General features: G+C 45.6%; 1 protein-coding gene across 2 annotated transcripts in view; it reads left to right on the top strand.

Moving 5' to 3' along the window:
• Positions 1 to 15,780, top strand: part of LOC114692111 (N-acetyllactosaminide beta-1,6-N-acetylglucosaminyl-transferase-like) — a 110,663-nt gene extending 94,883 nt beyond the window's left edge. For both annotated transcript variants that reach the window (XM_028867771.2, XM_028867770.2), the window contains 2 exons: positions 10,917 to 11,009; positions 12,916 to 15,780. In XM_028867771.2, the coding sequence (XP_028723604.1) occupies positions 10,917 to 11,009; positions 12,916 to 13,106 (284 nt within the window). In that variant the 3' untranslated portion in view covers positions 13,107 to 15,780. The remainder of the gene's footprint in view (positions 1 to 10,916; positions 11,010 to 12,915) is intronic.
• The last annotated feature ends 10,708 nt before the right edge of the window (positions 15,781 to 26,488 follow it).

The raw sequence follows: 26,488 nt of genomic DNA, 5'->3' as shown, positions 1-26,488 counted from the left end.
AAAAGCTGTAGAGAAATCACTTGAGAGGGAAAATTAGATCCATAAAGCGAATGAGAGGCCAGGAACAGCTAATTTAGGTAAACTGAAAAATAAACAGCTGCTTCTTCAGACATTACTTTTTAAATTCCTGAAACATGAAACTAAAACTTCTAAGATTTAATTAAAAAATAAATAAACTTGTGGTGATATATTGTTCCCCCCCCAATATATTGTGTACCCTAATAAAACTTATCTGGGGTCAGAGAACAGAACAGTCACTAGATTAGACATAGAGGCCAAACAGTGGTGGCACACACACGCCATCTGGATCTCTGTGAGTTCAAGGCCACACTGGGAACAGAGCCAGGCATGGTAGCACACACCTTTAATCCCAACACTTGAGATCTCATGTCTTGCTTGGGAAAGACACATGTTTTTAATCCTAAGAAGTGATGGCAGGAAGCAGAAAGGTGTATAAAGTGTGAGGACCAAGAATTAGAGGCTTTTAAGCTTTTAGGCTTTTAGGCTTTTAGCGGCAGTTCAGCTGAGATCCTTTTGGGTGAGGACTCAGAAGCTTTCAGGCTGAGGATTCATAGAAATAGGATCAGATGAGGAGCTGTTGAGGTGAGGTTGGCTGTGGCTTGTTCTGCTTCTCTGATCTTTCAGAATTCATGCCAATATCTGGCTCTAGGTTTTTTATTAGTAAAGACCATTTAGCGATTTGTGTTACATAAAGTCTCTTCTCCCTGAGGTTCAGTACTTGGTGTTGTGGAAGGGTGGCATAGCTAATCCTGCGGAGTGTCTGTCCTGCAGGGACAGAGGTCCGGGAAGCCTGGGAGTCCGGCAGGTGTGGCGCCAAACGCCTGTCACCTCAACACTCGAGGGGCTGGAGCAGGAGGGCCCTTAAATTTTGAGGCCAGATTGGACTACTTGGTGAGGCTCAGATCAGCCTAAAGTTCAGAGTTAGACTCTGTCTAAACACATCCCCTCCCAACAAACAAACAAAACCGCCAACCCAGGGAATGTCGCTCGGGGCACTTACTAGCATGTGTAAGATCTGAGTGGCTTTCCCAGGACCTCAGGGGAAAACATCAAAGCAAATTTCATTTGGGCCTTTAGAAAAGGGGGTGGGGACTGGGAAGGGAAGGCTCAGCAGGCAAAGTGCTTGCCTTGGAACTGGAGGAGCTGAATTGATCCTTAGAGCTCCCAGAAAAAAAAAAAACAAACAAACCCAAGGTGGGAGCCAGCCTTGGTATAGTGCCCCACACCCTTAGTCCCAGCACTCAGGAGGCAGAGGCAGGAGGATCTCTGTGAGTTTGACATAGTGAGTTCCAAGACAACCCATCCCACAGAAGCCTTTTCTTAAAAAAAAAAAAGAAAATCAACCGATCAAGTGATTGATCCATCTGAAGCGAGGCTAGCTTCTACTCTCCACACTGGAGTGGCAGGGACCAGAGGACCAGGGACCAGTCGGTCACACAGCCAGGCAGACTATCAGAATGGCCTACCGGAGACCTTATCTGAAAGGAAGCAGTGAGATTCCGAGGGTGGCACACAAGGATGTCCTCTGGCTGCCCCAAGCACACAGGCACAAAAATACATAACTAAAAATAGCAGCAGTTGGTCCTAATCCAGATCCCCAAGAGGGAGCTCAGGCTTTGTCTCTTTGTAACAGGGTCTCCGAGTGTTTGTGGCCCAGACATGCCTGGGAATGACAATCCTCCTGCCTCATCCTCTCCAGGGCTGGGATCACGTCCTTGTGCAACACCAGTGTGGAGGCCCCGGGATGGTTGTTTGTTTTTCAGAGTTCCTCGGATGCTTCTAGCGGGCTGCCGCCGTGAGGAAACACGTGAGTGTAGAAGCTGGATGCAGGGATCCAAGCCTGAAGGACAGGGCCTGGAGAGATGGTTGAGAGCGTCAGACCCCTCTGGCCTCCTGCTCCCCCCGTGTGCACCCCACCCGTGTGCACATAATTAAAAATAAAAAAACAACATTTAAAACATTGAAAAATGGAAGCTCCTGGTGTGTCGGCTTGGCCCTTCATTCCGTCCTCACCAACTGCTGCTGCTTTTAAAAATCAGCCAAGTTTACTAGAAAAACAAACAAAACAAAAGAAAGCTTCCCCTCAAGTACTGCCAGAGCTCTGAGTGGTCTTTGGCCAGTGGGACCTGAGCCCTCCCCACATGGTTCTTCAGCAGACACCCTCCCCCAGCCTTACCCTCACCCCATCTGCTTCTTTTGGTAGCCTGAAGGGAGAGCCATTATCAACAACTTGTGATTTCATGTCATTTTGTTCGTTTTTTTTTGAGACAGGGCCTTAAAACCCCCTGTCTCAAAAAACAAGGTGGATAATGTGTGAGGTTGCCTTCACACACACACACACACACACACACACACACACTCACATTCACACTCATACACTCTCACGCAACTCACTCATACACACACACAATCATACACACTCTCATGTACACTCACACACACACATACACACATACACTCCCACACACTAATACACACTCTCTCTCACACACACACATATTCAACACTAAGGCACTTGACTAGGTTAGCACTGGGTTCACTTCCTACTACTGGTAAAACAACTGTGATGTGTGTGTGTGTGTGTGTGTGTGTGTGTGTGTGTGTGTCTGTGTGTCTGTGTGTCTGTGTCTGTGTGTGTGTCTGTGTGTCTGCCTGTGTCCCACCAGCACCTACTCTAGGATATAGGAAGTATGCAAGAAAGAATTTAGATAGGTTTTATTTTAAGGTAAGTTTTTATGTTGAAATAAAATCAACAAGTTGGGCTAGCTGCAGCTCAGCGGTAGAATGGCGGTTCGGCCCGAAGGAAACCCTAGCAAACTCCCACCAGACCCCAGGCCACATCGGCTCACCCCTCCACACTCCGAGTCCCATCTGTTCTCTGGGTTCTGGTTTATACAGACTGGCAACAAGGTGGGGTATATCAGAACATTTACAAAATCACTTGGATTCTAAAACTCTTGTGGCGGGGAGGTGGGGGTGGGTGGGGGAGACTGGGGGGTCCCTTTATCTGTCCTGCCCTTCTCTTCTCACAGCTACAGAAGAGTCCATTTGTTAGCAGTTATCAGATAAATGCAAAGATTCTATTGTGGATGCTAGGGGACTGTTTAGGGACTGAAAAGCTGTAGAATACCCCCGCTGTAAACAAAACAGGTCTTTGTGTGCCAGATGCTCACTGGTCACATTTATAATCAGGGCAGGGTCTAGGTTACTTGACACCACACACCCCTGTTATTAGCATTCACCCTGTTTACTGTTAAAGATAATCAGCAGTGATGTTTCCTATTTTTTCTTTTGTTGAATTATTAGCACAGTCACAGGCCCAACTACTACATCATTGATTTAGATGCATATTAATAAACTTTGTTACTAAGTCTTAACATTACAGACATTTTTCAAAATAAGGCAAACTGCTATTTCCTTGACTCACTTTTGTTTTTTGTTTTGTTTTTGTTTTTGCTTTGTTTTTGTTTGTTGTTTTCAAGACAGGGTTTCTCTGTGTAGCCCTGGCTGTCCTGGAACTCACTCTGTAGACCAGGCTGGCCTCGAGATCCACCTGCCTCTGCCTCCTAAGTGCTGGGATTAAAGGCATGGGCCACCACTGTCCAGCCTGACTCACATTTTTTTTAAAGATTTATTTATTTATTTTTATTTTATGTGCATTGGTGTTTTGCCTGCATGTGTGTCTGTGTGAGGGTGTCAGGTTCCCTGGACCTAGAGTTACAGACAGTTGTGAGCTGCCATGTGGGTGCTGGGAATTGAACTCAGGACCTCTGGAAGAGCAGCCAGTGTTCTTAACCGCTGAGCCATCTCTTTTGCTCTCCTTGGCTTACATTTTACACGCAGGTGTTTGTACACGGTTTATTACCTTTACACAAGTTGATATTCTGACTGTGTGTGTCACTTTGTTTTCTGTTTATATAATGAAGGGTGACCTTGAGCCTCATAGGACAGTTGCCAATACACGCAGAGATGTTTAATTGACACACTGGGATTGGAGGATTGCCCCTGGGCAGTGGCCAGGGCTGTGGCTAAATTTCCTGCAGTATACAGGGCATCCCACAGTAGAGAATCATATAGAAGTTGTTGTGGTTTGAAGGCAAAATGTCTTCTGAGGGCTCGTGTGTTGAAATAATTGGTCCTCTGCTGGTACCGCTGTTTGAAGATTTCGGAACCTTTAGGGGAGGGAGACTTGATAGAGGATGTCCTTCATTGGGGGTGGGCTTTGAGGTTTTATAGCCCGTCCCACTTACTGTTCCTCAGTACTTCCTGAGTGTGGTTGCAGACTGACAGACCCATCTTTTGGGAAGTGTAAGCCAAAGTGATCTTTTTCTCTGTTGAGTTGTTTTTGCCCTTGTATTTCATCATAGCAATGAAAACACACACAGTTCCTGAGATTTTAATAGGATTTTGTCCACAAACCTTTATGAAGTATTAATTGCTAAACACAGTACACACGTTGTGTCTCTTTTACGAGTCGCCTCTCTCCCACCATTGCTTCCACATCTGCAAATTCAACCAACTACAGACCGAAAGTACTAAGAAGAGAATAATCAGAGCTCTATGGAGCGTGTACCGACACTTGTTCCCTGAACAACACGGGATGAGAACTATGAACACAGTATTACATTCTGTGGGCATGCTACAGGATCCAAAGACAAGTTGTTTCAGATGTTGCTGGAGTTACCAGAGCCTGAGCTCTGACACCCTTGATAAGCCTAGCTCAGCCACCCCACTCTCTGTCAGCCAGTTAAACAACTGACCGTGAAAAGCAGCAAAAGGAGCTTTAGTCAATGTTGGCCACATTCGGAAGGACAGAGAGGTTCACCCCCAAGTCTAGTCTCTCCCCCTGGTATGAGGTTTAGGTAGAAGTGGAGGGTTCGAGGCACAGGAAGTTAAGTGGATCCTGGACAAGGTATGGTTTGGTCCATCGTTGTCTCTTCCGAGTCCTCCTGCAAGGTTGCAGGAATCTGTTCCTAGGAGACATGTTCCCCTCTGACTGGCACCAGGTTCTGCCAGCATGAAATTCCTGGGGAAATCCCAGTTCCTTGGGGACTGTTGTTTCAGTAGTCAGATAGCCAGAGGGAAGGACACAGCTGTCTCTAGAATATCCTTAAGCCAGCCATGATGGCGCACGCCTCTAACCCCAGCACTCGGGAGGCAGAGGCAGATGGATCTCTGTGAGTTCGAGGATAGTCTGGTCACTACAGAGAGTTGCAGGACAGCCAGGACTACATAGAGAGACCCTGTCTGGGGCGGGGGGGGGGGGGGGGGGACGACACGACGACGACGACAATAACAACAACAAAAACAGACGATCCTGTTTTGTGCCAGACCAGTTATATGGGCAGAGCCTACACCATTTTCTATGAGGGACTTGAGCATCTTCAGATTTTGGTATCCGGGGAAGCAGGGAGAGAGGATCCTGGATCCAATCCCCCAAGGACAGGTAGAGATGGCTATACTGACAAAATCCCACCAGGATTTGTCACACCTTGCCTTCAAAAGAGTAATTAGTTGTTTAAAGTCCAACAACTAATAATAGCAGACAGACAAGTCCTGACTTCAGAATTGTGTATCAGTCAGTATGGGTAATAATGTCATAGTCAATAGCCCCATAGATCTGTATCTTCCAAAAATTATTTTCTCACCTTACTTTGAAGGAATTGGTTTGAATGGACAAAGGCAGAGTGCAGTTATGGTAGTTTTTCCTGCTGGTTAGCCAAGCTTGTTCTAGAATTGTCTCATTGTCTAGCACCAACATTAAATTGTGAGACATCCCTTTTAATATTTGATATTTAAATTCCCATGTGTCTAACAAGTGAGTGTCAAAGGACATATCTGAGCTCGAATCAAGCAATTCCTGGAACTTGCTATCATGTATGAGTCTCCCCAAGTGAGGAGGAAGCTCTGGGGAGATAATGAGCAAAATGAGGTTCATATAAATAGAGCTCAAATTTCAAAGAATCACATCCATTTATTTAACAAACACAGTTATTTGACCAGTAAAGGCTGAGACCCAACAAAAACATTCCAGGTCACTCTGCAAACCTTATCTCAAATGTTCTATTTACAGAAGCCTATGAAGAGCAAATGAGAGAATTGGATTTTTTGGTGAAAATGTTTTCTCTGATAACATTGACAATCTTCTTTTTGCATTATCCTGGAAATAATGAGAAAAATGAACCTTTGTTAGGTTTCTTGTAAATCAAAGATAAACTCTTACCCAGATGCCCTGTGGGGATCCTCCCGGCCCCCTGCCCAGTGAGCACAATAGTGGTAATAATGGGAGCAACAACAACAGCATTGAATCAGGTAGACAGCAGTTATTTCCCATCACAGTATTCACAAGACACTTTAGTCATTTTTTTTTTTTTTTTGAGACAGCATCTCATATATCCCAGGTTGGCCCCCAACTCACTAGGTGGTAGAGGATGGCTTTGAACTTCTGATCCTCCTGCCCCCTCCCCCTAGTGGTGGGATTACCAGCATTCAGGCTTTAGCCACCACACCCAGTGTATTCAGTGCTAAGGATCAAACCCAGGGCTGTGTGTGTGTATGCTAGGTAAGCATTCTACCACCTGGGTTATACCTCCACCCCCTACTTAGCACTAGACAGCAGTGTAAACAAATGCAATGCGTGTAAGAAGCCGGAGTCCTGTTTTCCGAAACTCCTGTTTGTATTATATGAATGTGGGAGAGAGAGGCTGATGTGATTTTCCTCCCTGTGGGTTGCATACACTCTAAACTAAAAGCCACTGACTTCATTTAGTCCCTTCACTGGTGCAGAAACTCTCAGACATTAAAAAATGCCCCATCATACTGAGCAGAGGACCTGGGTTTGGCCCCTAGCACCCCTGTGACAGCTCACAACTCCAATAACTGCAGGCCCCAGGGGATCCAGTGCTCTCTTCTGGCTCCTAGGATAGCAGACACATAAAATAAAAATAAATAAAAAACAAATACTTATGTCCTAGCAATGGAGGCTAATTAATTCAACTGAAGAAAGGATATAAGTGTAGTAATTTGACAACTGGAACAGATTTGAGTGAGATGGGATAAAGAGAACAGGATTAAACTTGAAACTGGATGAAGGAAGGATCTCAGAGAGGGAGGGGAAGGGAGGGTGCCATTGTGGCCTCTGAAGGGTGCCTCTTGTTTTCCTAGACTTGGTCATGCAGAGGAGTCTGCCTTCCTAGGGCGGTGCTGGTCCTATTTCAAGAAGTCTGGGTGGGGCCCAAGGTTCTGCATTTCCAGTGCGTTTCCAGGTAATACTAATGTTGCGGTCCAAGAACCTCATTGGAATAGCTCTCTTTATGCCAGGAGCTACACCCTTTTCTTGCAGACTTCTCTATGCCCCAGGGGTCTATGGGAGATGGGGGGAGACAAAGTAGAATCACTCCCTCTTCTGTTAATAAATGTCATTTTATGCACAAACATGAACCACAGATAATATTTAAACCGACATGTCACCAGACAGGAAGTATAGGAGTTTGGAAATTTCATCCGCTAGAGATTAATGAGTGTATGTATCCATTCAAAAGGGAGGGGGGAATCATTAGTTGTAAATGTGCTGATCCTAACACTGGGATAATGGAATGCATTTCTCAGTTTGTGCAATCAATATTCATGAGTGTGAAAGAGAAAAATGTCTTCTCAGAAATGTACTTGCTTAAAGATTAAGAGCTGTATTGTCAGGAAGATGTTTTATTCGGTTGTCTGGTGTGGTCATTTAAACTAAATAGACTCATAAACATCACACACAGATTAGTTTGACAGAGTAAAATAAACTGAATTCCTTCCTGGCTTCCCACACTCCCCAGGCAAGTTTTAATATTAATTCTTTTCCTTTTGCTCTAGGTTATTTGAGAGTGTGTATCAAGAGCAAAATAAGGGAGCTTCTTTTTGGATAGGCAAGCGTTATGGTAACCTTTATGGTGTTTAACTCAAAGCAGCAGGAGATGGAACTGCTGTGGTTTCTGTTAAATGCTTTCAAGCTTGGGGGACAAACCAAAAAGACAAAATAAGAAACGGGATTCTTACCTGGTAGAGAGCCCCAGGGTTAAAGAGCCACCCTGTTGACAGGAAAGGCTGTGACAACCGTTCCATCTAGTTGGGAGACTTGGTACAATTCTAGATTTAGATTGGTACACAATTATCATGTGTCAACAGGGCGGCAGGATGGGACTATTTTCTTCCGAAATGTACCTTTTTATTAATTTCTTTTAATGAGATGGATTAGCATTTTTTGGTTTTTGGTTTTTCAAGGCAGGGTTTCTCTGTGTAGCCTTGGCTGTCCTGGAACTTGCTCTGTAAACCAGGACTCAAGGAGATCCACTTGCCTCTGCCTCCTGACTGCTGGGAATAAAGGCGTGTGCCACCACCGCCCAGCTGAGGTGGGTTAACTTTAAATGTGCCATCCTATTAAATTTCTTTCAAAGTTTGAGTCTTAGATTTTAACCCCCTACCCTTACTGGAAAATGTCATCTTCTTCAGTAGTCAGTTTTCCATCTGAGACTGTAATAAATTACCTCTTAACTGTCCTGGCAGGGAAAAGATAATCCCAGGAAGGGACTTCCCACAGTTCTGACCGCCTTACAGAACAGGGCAGAAAGTCAGTGACAGGTGAGACCACGCCATAATCAAAGCTGTGGGATTGTGTGCCTTCCTTCCTTGCCCTCTATTTAAACCGAAACCTCGAGTCAGGACACTTAGAGACTGGCTTGGAGGGTGGGTTGGGACCCCGTGATTTGTCCCTCCCAATGTGGCCACAATGAGTAAATCTTTCTCTCCTAATTTTCACTATGACTATTGTCTAATTGTTGACTGCTATACTGGGGACAGGTAGATAAACAGTCCTAGCTTGCTGGAGCAGCAGAGCCCAAGCCTTTGCCCTAAAAAGTCCCGTAAGATTACCACAAAACTGAGAGTTTAAACGATACAGAGATTGTCTTGCTGTTCTGAGCTTGGAAGTAATGCTGCAGAGCCACTGGCTGGGCCATGTTCCCATCTGCTTCTGGGCACCCTCCAGTTCCTTGCCTTTGCACCTGAATTCCTCACTGGGGGTCCTTCCCCTACCTTCAAATTACCATGGCTGACCCCCTCTTTGGTGTCCCCCCCCCACACACTGTTACTATAAACTGAACCTGAGAAGCCCTGAATCCTCATCACAGGGTAACTAAGAGTGGATGACAGGCTGGCTTCTTTTTTGTCTGTCTTCTCTTTGCATCTGCCCCCTGGATTTTGCTTACTTCTGCACTTAAGAGGTGTCTGTCTAAAATCCGAAGCTACTAAAACTGTCTCATCTCACTGGAGGCCGAAAGGCATAACGATAAGAGGAACAAGCCAGGTGGTGGTGGTGGTGGTGGTGGTGGTGGTGGTGGTGGCAGCAGCGGTGGCGGCGGCGGTGCCTTTAATCCCAGCACTGGGGGGAGGCAAAGGCAAAGCGGATCTTGAGTTCAAGGCCAGCCTGGTCTACAAAGTGAGTTCCAGGACAGCAAGGACTAGATAGAGAAACCCTGTCTTGAAAAACAACAACAAAAAGGAGCAGGAACAGCTTTTACAGCATTCTCCTCCGGAGCCCCACTCCAACGTTCCACCCAAAATGACTGGAAGTCTCTAGTGAACCTGCACTTGTGCTGAGTTCTAGGAATAGCAGAGCCTCATAGATCTGTTTATCCCACGGTGAGATCACACCCAAGCAGGAGCAATCATCTCCTGGAACTGACTTGGCTTACCCAGCAATCAGGACTTCTTCCAGCCACCTGTCACAACCAAGGGAGAGATAATGATCAACCAGATCAGGTTTTGGCAAAAACTAGCTTCATAGGCCTGACTGACTCTTGCCTCCATCCCACCCTTGAAATAGTTCTGCCTCTATTTAAATTGTAAGTTCATGTCAGTCCTGTTGGGGAATGTTATTCTAAGGCGTGTTACTTTTGTTTATGTTGCATTTGTTTAACTCTGCGAAGCTGTGTTGCTGTGCCTGTCTAAAACACCTGATGGTCTAATAAAGAGCTGAACGGCCAATAGTGAGGCAGGAGAAAGGATAGGTGGGGCTGGCAGGCAGAGAGAATAGTTCAGGATAACCTATTTGAAGTCCAGCTGAAGAGCCACCGCCATTCCTCTTTGTTATGAAATATCATTCCGCTTTTCCATGTAATACAGTATATCCAGTTTCCAGTGTTTAGAATGTGGAAGAGAGAGAGAGAGAGAGAGAGAGAGAGAGAGAGAGAGAGAGAGAGAGAGAGAGAGAGAGAAATACAGCATATCCAGTTTCCAGTGTTTAGAATGTGTGTGTGTGTGTGTGTGTGTGTGTAAAAGGGACATTATCCTTCCTACCAAAGTATGTTTTATCATCTTAGAGTTTCCTAAGAGAGAACTGTTGCATTTTGGGTACAGATACTTGCATCATTACCTCTAAATAACGTTCTGTATAGATTGTACTTGTCATGGTGGAAAACGCTACAGTTCTCACACCGCAGAGCGTGCCCCTTTCATACTTGTATTGATTTCTATATACACTCTCAAATGCCTTGGACGTCTGGATTCTAAAGCCCTCCACCATTTCCAGTCGTGACTTTCATGTGATTTGAAGGCATAACTGCCCTGGATGACTAAGTGGGCCCTTTCATGGCTTACCCAGAATTTATTGAGATGGCTTGCCACTGTGTTGCTCAAATGAAACAGTGTTGCTTCCCCACAGGACATGGGGCAATGTTTGCGGAGGGTTTGGCTTGTCACGTTTGGGAGGAGAATGCCATTGCTGCCTGGTGTGTAGAACCCCAGGGAAACAACTGCCATGCAGCACACAGCAGCCTGAAGGACCAAGAAGAGCTGTGGAGACGGAGCAGTGGGTTGGGCTCCCGGTTCTTATTGCTATTTTATCATCATTGCAGGAGTTCCCGGCGCCATGCCAAACGCATCCTGGACGGGCAACCTCAGAGCTGTAAAGTGGAATGATATGGAAGCTCAGCATGGAGGCTGCCATGGTAAGGTCTCCCGCTCTCAGGCCATACTGCCTGTTGTTGTTGGCATGGGGATAATTGTTAACTTAATAGAAGGGGTTCTTGTGCAGAGAAAGCTGGGTACCTTATCACGTTGTCTCCTGAAGATAAGTTTCCATTTCTCAGACATTCTCAGTCTTAGAACTGCCAGGGAGAGATAGTACTTTCAAGTTAAAAATGAACTCTGTTCTTGCTAATTTCTGATTTCTCATTGCCCCTTGCTTACTGTTCCTTTCGGGAGTGCAGGAGCTGGGACGGGCAGGTGATGTCACGACCTTATGACAGAGCATGCTCACACTTTGTCCCCACATCACGCTCTTCCCTCCACACACAGGCCAGGAGTGACTTGGAGAGCTTCAGGTGTTTGTGACCACTCTGGCACATGGCAGGTGACATCAAGGAGAAAGGATTCCTCCCTAAATAGACAAGAACTAGAGACCCTAAGTCAATGCCTTTTGCGGCAGGGTGGGGGTGGAATGAGACAGGGTCTCGTGTATTCCAGAGTCACCCAGAACTTGCTGTGTAGCCAAGGAAGACCTTGAGATCTGGGTTCTCCTTCTTCTGTCTCCTAAGTGCTGGGATTGCAGAGATGTGCCGCTAGTCATTGTCCTTTCTATTGACAGTCATAAAGAAGGAATCCCATCTGGCCTGGGCATCATCCACTCCCAACACTACATAGCACATAGTGAGCGGGTGTATCTACCTGCTTATGCTGCTGTAACAATGCAGCATGATTGGACAAGTTACCTATCAGAAACGTCCTCATTTTTCTGACTGAAAATGCAAGATCACGTGTCACAGAATTGGCTCCTTTCTTGGCCTTTCTCCTGTGACTTTTCAATGACCTCTTCTCCCTGTAGCCTCTTGGGTCTTTTGACTGTATCCTAATTCCCTCTCACAAATACCAAACACAAATGAATGAGGGAAATGTGGTAGGGAGGGCCTTACTGAGAACGTGACCTTGAGGTGATGTCCAGCACTGGGCTGTCCATTATCTGGGAGGGGCCAGGGTTATAGGGGTGTGGGGGTAGTCCCTGGGAGAGTCAGGGAGAGTGGGCCTGCTGTGCTTGGGACTGGCAGGGGAGATGGTGTGTCAGAAGTGGTTGAAGAAGAGCAAAGAGTGGCCAGGGTCAGGAGTCTCAAATGCCAGTGCTGAGAGTTCAGAGCCGAGATCCATTCCACCCGCGTGTTCACTGTGTGTGTGTGTGTGTGTGTGTGTGTGTGTGTGTAACAGGGCAAAGGAGTCACCGGAGGAGCCGCCCTTCAGAGCAGTCCAGACAGGAAGACGGAAGCAGCGTGGGCCGCGGTGGTGACTGCAGAGCATGGTGGGGACAGTTTGGAGACGAGCAGTCGTGAAGGGATGAGACTGAGAACTTCAGTGCTATCCTGTCACGAGAGTGACATATGCAATCCCTGTACTCAGGAGACACGGCAATAGGATAGCCAACTGAAGGCCAGCCTGGGCTACACAGAGAAGCCCTGTCTCAGAGTCCATGGCTGGCATGCTCCCTCAGCGAGGCTTACTCTAGCTGGCACTCAAAGGTGGAGGTGACAGTTCCATAGACTCCATCAGAGCTCAGAGAAGAGACGACACAAACCCAACCGGCCTCTTTCATCCCCGTGCTTCTAGAACGTGCCTGTAACTCTCATGTCCTCATGTATGAACTACTCTAGGATGCTGTTTTCACTGTGTCCGATGCCATCTTATTCAAGTGCATATTTGCGCCATTTGGTCCTAAGCAGTTTAAGCTCCCGGTGGGCTAGGGCATCCCAGTCATGTTTCATTAGCATCTCATCATACTTGATTAGGTTTCTGCTATCTCTAGTTCACCCCTCATGTCTTCTAAAGACAGGCACGTCTAACTGTTTTTCTGCCCTGTCTCCCCAACAGGTCACTATGTACATGGCATTTGCATCTATGGAAATGGAGACTTAAAATGGCTAGTGAATTCACAAAGCCTATTTGCTAACAAATTCGAGCTCAACACGTACCCTCTCACTGTGGAGTGCCTGGAGCTGCGGCTTCGAGAGAGAACCCTCAATCAGAGTGAAACTGCCATACAACCCAGCTGGTATTTTTGATCCGCAGCAGCTCTGGCCTGATGGGAAATCAAAGGCGTAAAGAAGAGCCTTCCTCTCCAAGAGACTCCTGCCTTGGCTATGCTGGAGGCTTCAAAAACGGGTTTCAGGAAAATATCAGGACTTGGCTTCATGGCTATGCTTAAAATATCCACTTGGACACTGTGATACATTCACTGACCAGATGGCTGGGTGCAGCCGTCCTGGTGTTTTTAGCTAGCCTGGCCATTTCATTTGAATGTCTTTCCTTCCTCTTCCACCTCTTCTTCTTTTCTTCTTTTTTAAAGACAAGCTCTTGCTATATATCTCTGGCTACCCTGGTTCTTGCCAGGTAGCCCAGAATGGCCTTGAACTCAGTTCTCCCACCTCCCCACCCCCACCCCACCCTGCAAGTGCTGCTGTTCCAAGTGTGTACAACCACACCTGGCTCTGATGTCTGGCAGTCACTTGATGCTCATCTGCCTCTTAGTCTACTTGCTGTGGTCGATGATAAATTTAATTGCAGCGGTTCTCTGTGCCAGATACTCATATTAGTATATCCTGCCAGAAAGGAGAATGGTGGGAATACTGTCTAAGACTATCAACCCTTGGTTTATTTGAGGAGGAAGCTTCATACCATCTTGGTAGCAACTATGCATTCAACCATACATAGGCATAGAGAGAGCTTTCTAGTAACTCCCCACTTTCATTTAATCAAGGACTTGATTGGAGGTGGTGGTGCATGCCTTTAATCCCAGCACTTGGGAGGCAAAGGCAGGCAGGTCTATGAGTCCAGCCTGGTCTATATAGAGCCAGTTCCAGGACAGCCAGGGATCTACAGAGAATCCCGGTCTTGAAAAACAAAAGACACGCACACAAAAGGAACTGATCTCAAGGAGCTGAGGAACGATAGAGTACCGTGTCTGAGCATTTGACTGACATGTGTGGACTTGGGCTTTGTCTCCAGCAGCACAGACGGCCTGTGAACACTGACATTTTCAGTTTACTTGTGTCTGAAGTTGTGCTTACAGTACAAAGCCATGAAGTGACAGAACATGCCCTTAAGACAGGAGCCACTCTGTGGCGGCAAGAAGAGGACCTCAGGGATGCCGAGCATTTTCATGTTCTGTTCCAGAATGTTCGTGGAGAACACTGAAACATCCTCACAGGAATGAGGGAACTGTTTTCTTTCCCACAGGAAAGGTGCTATTTTGTGGGTCTGGAACCTGTGAGTAACTCACTTCTGGGGTTCCGTTTCTATATGAGAGATAGGAACCCAGCTCTGTTGTACACAGCTTTAACCACACCAGGAAGGCATCCAGGTAGCTTGCAATGATTGGTGCTGACAAGAGCTCGTGGATGCTTAAGAGCTTTCGATTGTAGGTGGACATCTGTGTCCTTTCTCACTCACTAACTCACTCACTCACTCATTCATTGACTCAGCCTGCATTCACTAAATGCCTCTTGAACATCTGTGATCCTCCAGACACATGTTGACACAAGAGGGTCACACGTTGACACAAGGTATTTTCTCCGCTATAACACTGGGGAGTGGTGTCAGCTTTGGAAACCCTGCTCTAGAGTCTTAGAAAATGGCTACACTGCACAGGTGCCCTGTTCTGGCTGCATATTCCATCAGGCCAGAGGGATCAGTAATTACAGCCAGATTAATCCACAGACATGGGGGCAGGAGGAAACGTAAGCTAAAGCCTGTTGGTCCCCACCAGCTCCTTCTTGTCTCATTTATTCAAAACTCACACCTCTCTCGAGGGTGACGTGAGTAGCTGCATCTTGCAGATGATGTCACAAGCCTTAGGACGGCTAATGACCATGAGGAAACAAATTCTAAGAATTTAGGCTGCTCCTCACAGCTCATTTCCTTAGGGTTGTCGAGAGGAGGTCAAATAAAGCCATATTTAATATCTCCAGAGAAGGCAGAGTTTAAGAATGGACTCAGTGTTAATTTGGAGAAAAAAAGTTCTGTCATTCAGAAAAAATGTGAGGTCAGGACTCAGCAAGTGCGGGTGCTTGCTGCCAAGCCTAACAATGCAAGTTCAATTCCTGCAACCCACACAATGGAGGGAGAGAGTTCCCTCCCACAGTTACTGTCTGACCCCAGCACACATGTTGTTGCACATAGTCACTCCCTAACACACAAATGAATAGATATAATTTTTAAAAATGTGTTCATAAATATTTATTTGTTCTAATGAAAAAAAAAAAACGCTTGCTTTAAATGACGTCACTTACCACAATGTCATTCTTGTGCTCTAATTGTGCCTGCTGCATTTAATCATCTTTAAAGGGAATCATTTTCATGTAAAACTTTTTTTTCCTTCTACTGAAAAACAAATGGGATTGTGTCGAGTAATAAGGGGTCAAAAGGTAGGGATGCACTTGGTCACGGGGAAGTCTAAGACGGGTCTCTTTTTTATGTTATTTGGATGGTAGCACCTGAAAAGAAATGTTTTACACTGGATCTCTCATGGAAAATGAGAAAATTTTCTGGAATAGAAGTTTACATGCCTATTGCTGGTCCCCTCTTTGTCGTACAGACTGTAATATTGGAAGAGAGCAGCATTTGAGCCAGTAAGCTAGCTGTGGGGGTCCCTCCCGCATCTACGGGATCTGTTTTGCTGTTGATGTTTTCTGTTTTTGTTTTCTTGGGAATAAAGTAATATATTGTTTTCCACCTCCAGGGATAGTATGTGTGTTTATTTGATACCTGGTTAATATGCAGTAAGGAACATGTTCAATGGTTCAGTTCCCCCAGCTTTAAAAAGGACACACACACACACACACAAAAAAAAAAAAAAAAAAACCACTTCTATGTATGTGTAGCTGTCTAAAATCATCTGTCCACTAAAACCAGTAATGGACCTTTCCCTTTGTGGGGTGAGGGGAGAGCCATTGAGAACAGCAGAATGAAATGGAAAATTGGTTTTATTTATGCATTTGTGTGTGTTATATGTATGTATGTATGTATGCATGCATGCATGCATGGAAGCTGTCTTTCATAGAACTTTGAGCTTGCCATCTGGGCTGGACTGGCTGGCTGATGAGCCCCCAGGATCCACCTGTCTCCACTCCTCCCCTGCATTGGAGTTCTCGGCATGCCCCTCCCCCCCTTCTCTGGCTTATACATGGATGCTGGGAATCCAAACTCAGGTAGTCATGTTTACTGAGCAAATGTTTTACCAGGCATAAGTCATTTTAAAATCGTCTGCTGTGCTGGTCAGGCTTTCTGTCAGTCACTATGATCAAATGCTCAAGGAAAGCAGTTTAAAGGCAGAAGGATTTGTTTAGGGTCACAGTATTTGGCAGCGTCAGTCTAGCCTTGGGGAAAAAGGCATAGCAGAGCATCTGGGAAACAGAAAAGGGATGCAGGTGGGAGCCAGAACAAGATAGAGGTCACAAAGATACACTCCCTGCAATCTACTTCCTCCAAGGAGTTTCCACCTCTACACATCAAGTTGTGCATCTGATTCTGGCTATCTGCAAAGACAGCTGCTTCCTGCCTGCTAGGCAACTGAGCTCATTATTGGAGACCAACAGGCAAAATCACAGAACTTATCACAAGTAAGTTGGCGATTTTTCAGGGTCAGTTAGCATCAGGTTGTCTAGCAACAGGATGTGAATGATACCAAGTGATCTACCTTTGATATGAGTCACATGTCAAATATGATACTTGAAACAAGTCAAGTGTGATCTCTCCTAGTCACCATTAATTGAAAAGGGGAGGGGGTAGGTCCCTTCTATTCTAGATGGAGAGAGAAAGCAACATTCTGAAATAGACCAGTGAAGTTTTAACAGAGCACTCCAAGGCCACCAGAACACTGTGGTGGCACAGAAGGAGCACAGGTGGGGTGGGGGTGAGGGCCTCATTAGACGAGGTTGTCAGAAGGCCTGCCTGATGGGATACTTTGCACTGCAATTTTACCATCTGCAGGTGAATACGAAGACTACCTGGATGTTAGGGTTTGCTTTCATCATTTATTTTTCTAGCCCTGGGAAAATTCCAGTCAGTCACAGTCTGTCTGGAACATAACTGGTTCCAGAGCTTAGGCAGGGAAGCCCTGGGATGAGCCCAGAACGCACTGTTGTGATGTGTGGCCCAAGAGTCCTAAAAGGGTGACAACGTGTGTCACAGGTTCAGGAGTTACCTTGAACTCTCCTACTGCATCAAAATTATGACAGTAATATATTGTGACCCAAGCATGAATAATATATGCATATGTACACATGTGCATATATATAAGTGCACGTATAAAATATAATTAAAATGTGTAAGAGGCTATTGACCTGAAGTTGAGTTCCTGCTCTTGGTTCCAGCAATCATCCAACAAATCAGTCATGGTTCTTTGTCTCACCTGGGGCTGAGCAAACTGGTTCTGTGATGGGCTAGAGAGCAAATGTTTTGGGCTTTGTGAGTCACATGGTTTCAATTGCAATTATTCACTTCTGCTGTAAGACCCGTAGATGACGAGGTATGAGCATGGGCTGTGTGCTAATAAAGCTGCCCCTCTCTCACAGGCTGCAGACTGTGATTTCCTACTCTACGCAATCCTCCTCTAACGTGTCAAGCCCAAAGAGGGCGAAAGAGCATCCTCTTAGGTGTGAACTCCCTCCTGATGGGAATGCTTGAGTGCGCCTCCCACCCACAATCCCCAGCCAGGAGGAGGGAAACAAACACACAGAAAGAAGGCTGGCTTCTAGACTTTGGTTATGTCTCTGTCTAAGGCACGGCTAAACAGCTCATCCAAGGATGAGCAAGGAGAGCTGGGTAAGGCTGGCAGGGGAAGAGAGCTTATGGAGTCTGCTTGAGCTGCTGCTGGGAAATCTCCCATGAGGAAAAGGTGGGAGTTTTAAAACAACACATCTGTGGATTGGGGGGGTGGGTGGGTTCCTATTTATATCTCTTGACCTGAAGCTGTTGGGAAACTTAAGCATGGGCTGCAACGGCTTTCTAGTCTAAGGGCTATTTACTGAGCACTTTGGCTATACATGCAGAATCAATGATTTGTACACGTCGGCCAGGCATAGGGGACATGCTCAAATCCCAGAACACAGGCAGTAAGAAGGCTGTGAATTTGAGGCCTGTCTAGGCTACAGCATAAGACCCTGATCTAGTCTGGGGCTCAGAACTCAGTAAGAGGGTGTAGCCAAGGCTCACTGGATGGTTAAGAAGTGTGCTAAGGTGCCACAGGATGAGGCTGCAAATGTAAAACCACCCACTGGGGTGCCAGCAAGATTCAGTCGCCTGCTGGGGCACTGCCAAGTGTGCAGGGCAGGCATCTGCAAGGCTCCCCAGGTAAAATGACGGGAAGTCTGCTGTAGGATAATGCTTTTGTACACTGGTTTAATAAAATGCTGATTGGCCAGTAGCCAGGCAGGAAGTATAGGTGGGATAAGCAGACAAGGAGAATTCTGGGAAGAAGAAGGCTGAGTCAGGAGATGCCTGCCTGCCATCCAGGGAGCAGCATGTAATGGCACACAGGTAAAGCCACGGGAAATGCGGCAACATATAGATTAACAGAAATGGGCTGAGTTTAAATGTAAGAGCTAGTCAGTAGTAAGTCTGAGCTAATGGCCGAGCAGTTTTAATTAATATAAGCCTCTGTGTGTTTACTTGGGTCTGAGCAGCTGTGGACCAGGGGTGGGGGGCTGGAGGGCATAGGAAAACTTCTGGCTACAAAAGCCCTTCAGCAGGATGACATAGACCCTTCTGTGAAAATAACAACTAGGATGCTGCTGACATTCTCTCAGAAGCTACTTTCTGGGATGCCCACACAATTTGCCAGAGGTAAACAGCACTGGGTGTCTTTCAGGCTCACTAAAGAGCCCAAGTGACACTCAGAAGCCACCTGCAGGGCATTAATGAAACTTGGGAGGAATCTGCCCTTCCACCAGCTGAGTGAAAACTGAGAAGAACTTCTGCTCTAAGTACTAGACTCAAAGTCAATGCCTTCAAGGACCATGACCAGGTAGGAGACCACTTCCTCTTGCGAGAGCCCTCTTTCTGCCCTTGCTGATGAAATACTGTGTGAGCTGGCAAAAGAGAAGTGTTTCAAGGGCCCAGCTCTGTAATCAAAAGAAACACATTGGAGCTGAAAGGGAAGAAACTGGGCCCAGCACTGTCCACCCCCATGCTCTTGTTTCCATTGCTTGTCAGCTCCCCCAGAACATCACAGTGCTGTTTGCATCCACGATGCCCCCTCAGTGAAGACATGTAACAAGCTTTTTGGTGGGACTATCTTTGGACCACCAGCCGGCAAATAATGACCTGGAGACTTATTATTAATTATGAAAGCTTGGCCTTAGCTTAGGCTTTTTCCCAACTAACTCTTATAATTTAATCAACCCACAGTTTTTTAATCTACATTTTGACACATAGCTGGGTTATCTCTTCTTAGTATGGCATGTCCAACTTGCTCCCAATCTGCTGGCGAAATCGTGCACCTAGACTCCTCCTCTCAGCTTTCCTCTCTTTGCCCAGAATTCCTGCTTATACCTCCTGCCCAGCTATTGGCCATTCAGCTTTTTATTACACCAATCACAGCCATGCATCTTCATCTAGTGTACAAATATCCCACAACAAAGACACTCCCCCCAACTGGAAGATGGGTTGTCCTAGAGTCAGCAGATGATCCCTTCCTGTGCAGCTACTTCCTCCATGCTACGACATCCTTGGAGGGAGGAGAGATGCTCACAGGACCTGGAAATCTATAGAAAATCCGCATGCTCAGGTGGAGAAAGTTACAAGCCTCACGTCCCTCTCCACAGTCCTATAGGCAGTGAGCAGTTGCTGTGGGGAAAGACACTCTTCTGTGGGGACACCTACAAGTTGAGCAGGCAGCTCCAGGGATGCAGCCTGTTTTAGCCTTCACAGTGTTTCAGTGTTCCAACTGCCCTGAGGTGTCCCCCCACCCTGGCCATACTCTTGTTAATAACCAGAATATACCAATTGGCTCACGAAGCTCCAAGTGTGGGATGGTTTCTTTGGTGTGTCATCCATGCCCTACCTGGGGTGAATACATGGTAGTTCCTTTCTCCCCAGAAACTCAAGCTATAGTCCTACTACATGATCACAACCCAATGGAATGTTCTGTTTCCTTACAGTACAAATCTAAAGTTGATCTTCCATAGCTGATAAATTAATAGTGAGCAGGAGAGAGATTAGAAATGGTCACCATGTGCACATAAATACACACAAACAGGAAGAACAGAAAGCTACTAAATCCTTATCTTTACAATCCATCAGAAGGCTATAGAATGTCTCTGGGTCTCTTCCACCATCCATGTTCCCCTTGCCTTCAGCCTGGCCTCAGCCAGCTAAGTTTCTTTCCCTCATAGAGTAACTGAAATCATCTTTTCTGAAGTATAAGAACCTCAATAATTTTGTTTCCCTTGGGCTGCCGTAGTTTTCAGTTAACCTTTGTGATTGAGCCTGGAAGGGCTAAGAGGTGCCCTAGCTGAGTACCAGTGTTTGATTTGTACACACACACCCTCCAATGGGAGTGTGCTTTCCTTCTTGAAGAATTGCATCAATCATTTTCACCAGCAGTTTGGTTAAGTAGGATTAGCAACTTGGAATAACCAAGCAGTACCTCATCTTTGGAAGCCAGGGATCTATTGTGCATCTGATGACTACACTGAAGAACCAGCCTGCCTCCATCTTAGGCTCAAAAGCCATCTTATATACAGACAAACTAGTTTCATTCTGTTTATGATTAAACCTCTGTTTCTCAAGGATTGGGCTATGCCCCATCTGTAACCTTAACTGAAAATGGTCCTGGACTGCCTGTTCCAGGAATGGCAATCATGTCTTTGTTTCAAAAAGTTGTTTATAGCCACTTGCAACCATACCTTTGTTTCAAAAGATTTTATGACCACCTATGACTACCCTGTATGACTAACTGTTGTTATGACTACCTTGTTACGCCCACCTTACCATCATGTCTTTGTTCATTAGGACTGACTTGTTTGTCCTGCTCCTATAACCCCGCCTATTTTGCCTGCCAAGCCCCCCCTCAATTTGGAAACCCCCTACACCTGAGCTATGAAAGCCTTGTCTTCCTCACATTCAATGTTAACCTCTCAAACCTCGCCTTAGGGGGAGGCAGTCCATGAACAACACAAATAAAAAAACTTGCTTTAGTTAATTGCTTACTTTCATTAATTTGGTCATGATGATTTGGGTTGGTGGTCTTTCTCTTCCCATCTTTGGGATTAAAACACACCTCCCAAGATGAATTCCAAGGTCTACTGATCAGCTAAAAGCCAGGGTGAAAACAGTGAAGGTGAATTAATAAATACAACAATGGAGCCATTCCCCATTGAAGGTTTTGATTCCCTGACCCATGTGCTATGGCTTCAGGGAATGTAGTAGACAGTGTGTATTCCATATTCCAGGAGAGCAGTAAAGAGACATTGTAGCAGGGATCTTAAAAGTTCTTATTAATAAAATCAAACCCGAGGTCAGTTATTGGGGTCCATGCTGGCAGATCAGAGAGACAGAACAAGCCACAGCTATCTCACCTCGCCGGATCCTCAGCTGGTCTTGTTTCCCCCGACTGGAAGCTTCTGTGTCCTCATCCCAATGGCTCTCAGCTGAACTACTGCTCAAAAGCCTGAATGCTTAACCAGCCAAAATCTTAAGCAGCCAAAATGCTTAACCAGCCAAATGCTTCTAGTTTCTTGCCCTCACGCCTTATATATCTTCCTGCTTTCTACCACCACTCCCTGGGATTAAAGGCTGGCTTTCTGGGATTAAAGGCGTGTGTCACCATGCTTGGCTATTTCCAATGTGGCCTTGAACTCACAGAGATCCAGAGGGATTTCTATCTCTGGAATGCTAGGATTAAAGGTGTGAGTGCCACCATTTTCTAGCCTTTGTATCTAGTGGCTGTCTGTTCTCTGACCCCAGATAAATTTATTAGAGTACACAATATTTTGGTGAACACAATACCACCACAAGACATTCTCCAACAGTCAATACTTCAGGCAATATGTTGGGTAGTCATGATGGTTCATCTCAAATGTCAACTTGATGAGAGCCACAATTACCTAGGAGATGGGCCTTTGGGCATATCCTGGGGCATTATCTTGATTAGACTGAATTAGGAAGATCCCACCACCCCCCTCTGTGTGCAGTGTCCTGGGCTACATAGAAAAGAGAAGTGAACTGCGCATAAGCATTCAGTGGTCTCTACTTTCTGAATGCAGATGCAGGGTGAGCAGCTGTCTCAGGCTCCTGTTGCTACGACTTTCCTGTCATGCTTGAGTATATACCCTTGTGTGACACTGTTCCTGGGAGACGTGAACAAACATCTAGTGACCCCAGGTAGGAAACTGACCACACGCCCAAGTCATAACACCACTGAGCTCCAACTTGGTAAACCAATGAGTTCTTCCATGAGTATGAGTGACAGGTGACTCATGGGAGCAGGGGTGGCCCAAAAGCAGCTGTATCACCTGATGGTGGGCAGTGACTCATAAAAGCTGAGCTTGTAGGGTGCTCTCTGCATCTTGCAGGCAGTCGACACAAAGGAAGGTCTCTCCTCAGTTGTCCTTGCTGGTGGCCACCAAAACTTGCTTATAGGGACTTCCTGGGTCTCAGTGAGCTTCCCTCAGGGATGAGATGTTTCAGTTCAGAGGAAATTGCTATACGAGGACCCTTGAACTGTGAGCCAAATCAAACCCTTTCTTAAGTTGCTGTCCTCAGGGCAAGACTCTGCTTTGGGGAATACATAGGGGCATCTGAATCAGTTAATTACATAGTTACACTAGAAAATTGATAGCAGTGAAGTCTTGTTACCTGATGGGCACTAGACAGCTTCCACTGTCCACTCTAGCAATACCAGGTAGCACGTACACCAGGGAACTCTCCCCTGGAGCAGCTTCTCAGGTCTGCATTTCCATCATCTGCCATGCCTTCTCTCCTCCTGACAATGTTACATATATGTTCAGTGCTGTGGATGATTGATTGATAAATAAAACACTGATTGGCCAGTAGCCAGGCAGGAAGTATAGGCGGGACTAGCAGAGAGGAGAAAGGAAAGGACAGGAAGGCAGGGAGGAGGAGACACCAGCTACTGTCCAGGGAGCATCATGTAGAGGCAACAGGTAAAGCCATGAAACACGTGGTGACATATAAACAAAAATGGGCTGAGTATAAGAGCTAGACAATGGTAGGCCTGAGCTAATGGCCGAGCAGTTTAAATAATATAAGCGTCTGTATGTTTATTTTATAAGTGGGCTAAGGGACCTCCAGGGCTTGTTGGGACCCAGAGAGAAAAACTCTAGCTACAGTTCAGATGTAGCCTACTTTTACTGTTTTAATTCGGAGCTTCTCAGCATCCTTTTAAATAGAATTCAGTGAACTCTCACAACCCTATCAATCAACTTCACAACTGTCTGTATGATACTATACTTATCCCCTTCCACCTAAAAACACAACCCGAATAATCTAAAGCATATCTAGGACTTTATGTAATTTTACCTCATTGTGAATCTTACAGGAAGAAAAAAACGAGAACCTTTCTCACCCAACATAATGCCATCATCACCTGGATAAGATCAATTCCTTTAATTAATCGAATTCTCAGTTCAAAGTTCTCTAAATATTAAAAATATAGAGAGTCGTGGCTGGAGAGATGGCCCAGCAATTAAGAGCATTAGCTGCTCTTCCAGAAGGGCCCAGTTCGATTCCCAGCAGTCACACAGTAGCTCACAGCTGTCTGTAACTCCAGTTCCAGGGGATCCCACACCTCACACAGACATGCATGCAGGTCAAACACCAATCAATGCACATAAAATCAAAATAAATAAGTGATTTAAAAATGTGTAGAGTTGACTCAAGGAAATAAGAACCTGTACAAGTTTTTCTCTTTGAATTTAATCTCTTTGAAATGCGTTTTCCTTAGCTCTTTCATTGTAGACTGTCCCACACTCAAGAAGTGACTGACGGCACTCATTTTATTTTATTTTAACCTGTTACTCTGTCACTTCCTGCAGACCGAGAATTGGATGGCAAATCATGGTTGTATTAAGGTTTGATTGTCAGGGAGGGCAAGGGACTCTCGGGGTCGAGCTGAGTACTCTGCCTACATTCTGATCCCATGTATGTCCTTACTAGCTGTCCTGATTTAGTGTAGGCTATAATCGCTGAGTGATTTAAAACATACACTTCCTGTGAACACCCATGAACGTACCCCTGGGAGAATCTACCCACTCCCTCCCACGCTGCTCTTTCTGCATTCACCTGTCTTCCCTCCAGGCAGAATCTTCTGAAACAGCCTACATACTTCTTCTGGGTTGGCTCCCACATTCCAGAATCCTCCTTTGTCCTTGATTCTTCTTTTCCACTCTTTAAGCAGAGAAGGCATTTGAACAAGCTTAACATAAACAGAAGTACTGAAGGACAGGCTCATTTATTTGATTTTCCCAGGCAGAATAACCAACCTTTCCTCTCCCTTCCCATTCACTTTTGTTATTCCTCTGAGATTAGTTTCTCATGTTACAGTTAATGTGTGTTTCTCTCCATATCCAGATTGACTACCTTTCTAGAAGACACAAAGTCTTATTCAGTTCCTTAATTTCACAACACAATAGGGCAGTGGTGGTGCACGCCTTTAATCCCAGCACTGGAGAGTCAGCGGCAGGCAGACTTCTGTGAGTTTAAGGCCAGCATTGTCGACAAATGGAAGACAACCAGGGCTGGTACACAGGGAAACCCTAGAGAGAGAGAGAGAGAGAGAGAGAGAGAGAGAGAGAGAGAGAGAGAGAGAGAGAGAGAGAGAGAGAGAGAACAAAGAAAGAAAGCAAAAGAAATGATGTTTATTGTTGAATGAAGATACCTCCTCCCTCACAGGTAATAATAAATATTTGAATGAAGTTAATAAAAAGTATTATCTTTCCCATCATGCCTTTATAGTACTTATGTTATACATCAATGTTTAAGACAGAAATTTAGTTTTGTGCTGGTAATTTTATGTAGCTATAAGATAAATTTACAGGGGCTGGAGAGATGATAGCTCATCAGTTAAGATCATCTGCTGCAGACTCTTTGGGCCCACTACCTATGGTAGGACTCCTCACACAGTCTTGAGGCAGAGGGAGGGCCTTGGACTTGCCTCTACTGAATGTACCAGACTCTGCTGACTCCCCATGGGAGGCCTTATCTTCTTGTAGGAGGGAATGGGGGTGGGCTGTGGGGGGAGGATGAAGGGGTGGGAGGAGGGAAGAGGGGATCTATGATTGGTATGTAAAATGAATAAAGAATTTTCTTAATAAAAAATTCAATCAAATGCAAAAAAAAAATCACTTGCTGCTCTCACAAAGTGCCTGGGTTCAATCTCTAACACTTACATGGCAGCTCACAACTGTCTATAACTCAAGTTCCAGGAGATATGACCGCCTCTTCTGGCCTTTTTGGACAGCAGGCATGAACATGGGGCATACACATACATAGAGGCAAAACACTCATACATAAAAACAAATAATCTTTTTTTAAAAGAAAGAAAAATTTGTGATCTGCTATTAGAGTGATGATGCTTATCAGTCTTTGAGGGTGAGGGGCATGTTTACAGTAGCCATTAACAAGGTCCATGTGACCGCCATAGAATTTGTGTTGATGTCCAGAGATAAATTAGGGATACTGGGGATCAGCTGTATATGTACAAAAAAGTTACTTATGGTGCCACAAATATCACTGTATATTAGGGTTCTCTAGAGGAACAGACTATGGGATATATATATATATATATATGTATATATATATACATATATATATATATATATATTGGAGTGGCTTATAGGCTGTGTCCTGCTAGTCCAACAATGGCTGTCTCCTGACAGAAAGGCCAAGAACCCAGTAGTTGTTCAGTCCAAGAGGCTGGATGTCTCAGCCGGTCTTCAGGGTATGCTGGAATCCTGAAGTAGGTTCTAATACCAACGAAAGGATGTCTGAGCAGCAGGGTAGGTGAAATCCCAGCAACAGTGAGGGCAAGCAGGCAAGTAGCCAAACTTCCGGTTTCCATGTCCTTTTATGTGGGGCGTCACCAGAAGGGGTTGCCCAGGGTCGGTGTGAGTCTTCTCACCTCGAATGATCCAATCAAGGAAATCCTTTAGAGGGGTGCCTGGCTGCTTGGCTTTTAGTTGCTCCCTGATGTAGTCAAGTTGACAACCAAGATTAGACATCACCCTTTTTTCAATTGAAGAGACCTGTTTGGACCCACATTTGTGTGTGTGCCCGGTGTAGCACTGAGACAGGGGTTCTCAACCTGTGGGTCACCACCCCTTTGGGAGGTCGAAGGACCATTTCACAGGGGCTGCATAGCAGATATCCTACAAAGCAGATATTTACATTATGGTGCTTTTGTTTGCTTGGTAGGTTGGTTGGTTTG

This window comes from Peromyscus leucopus, chromosome 5, assembly GCF_004664715.2.
Source record: "Peromyscus leucopus breed LL Stock chromosome 5, UCI_PerLeu_2.1, whole genome shotgun sequence".
In the NCBI taxonomy this organism is placed as follows: domain Eukaryota; kingdom Metazoa; phylum Chordata; class Mammalia; order Rodentia; family Cricetidae; genus Peromyscus; species Peromyscus leucopus.
This window is presented reverse-complemented; position numbering and strand designations above follow the sequence as displayed.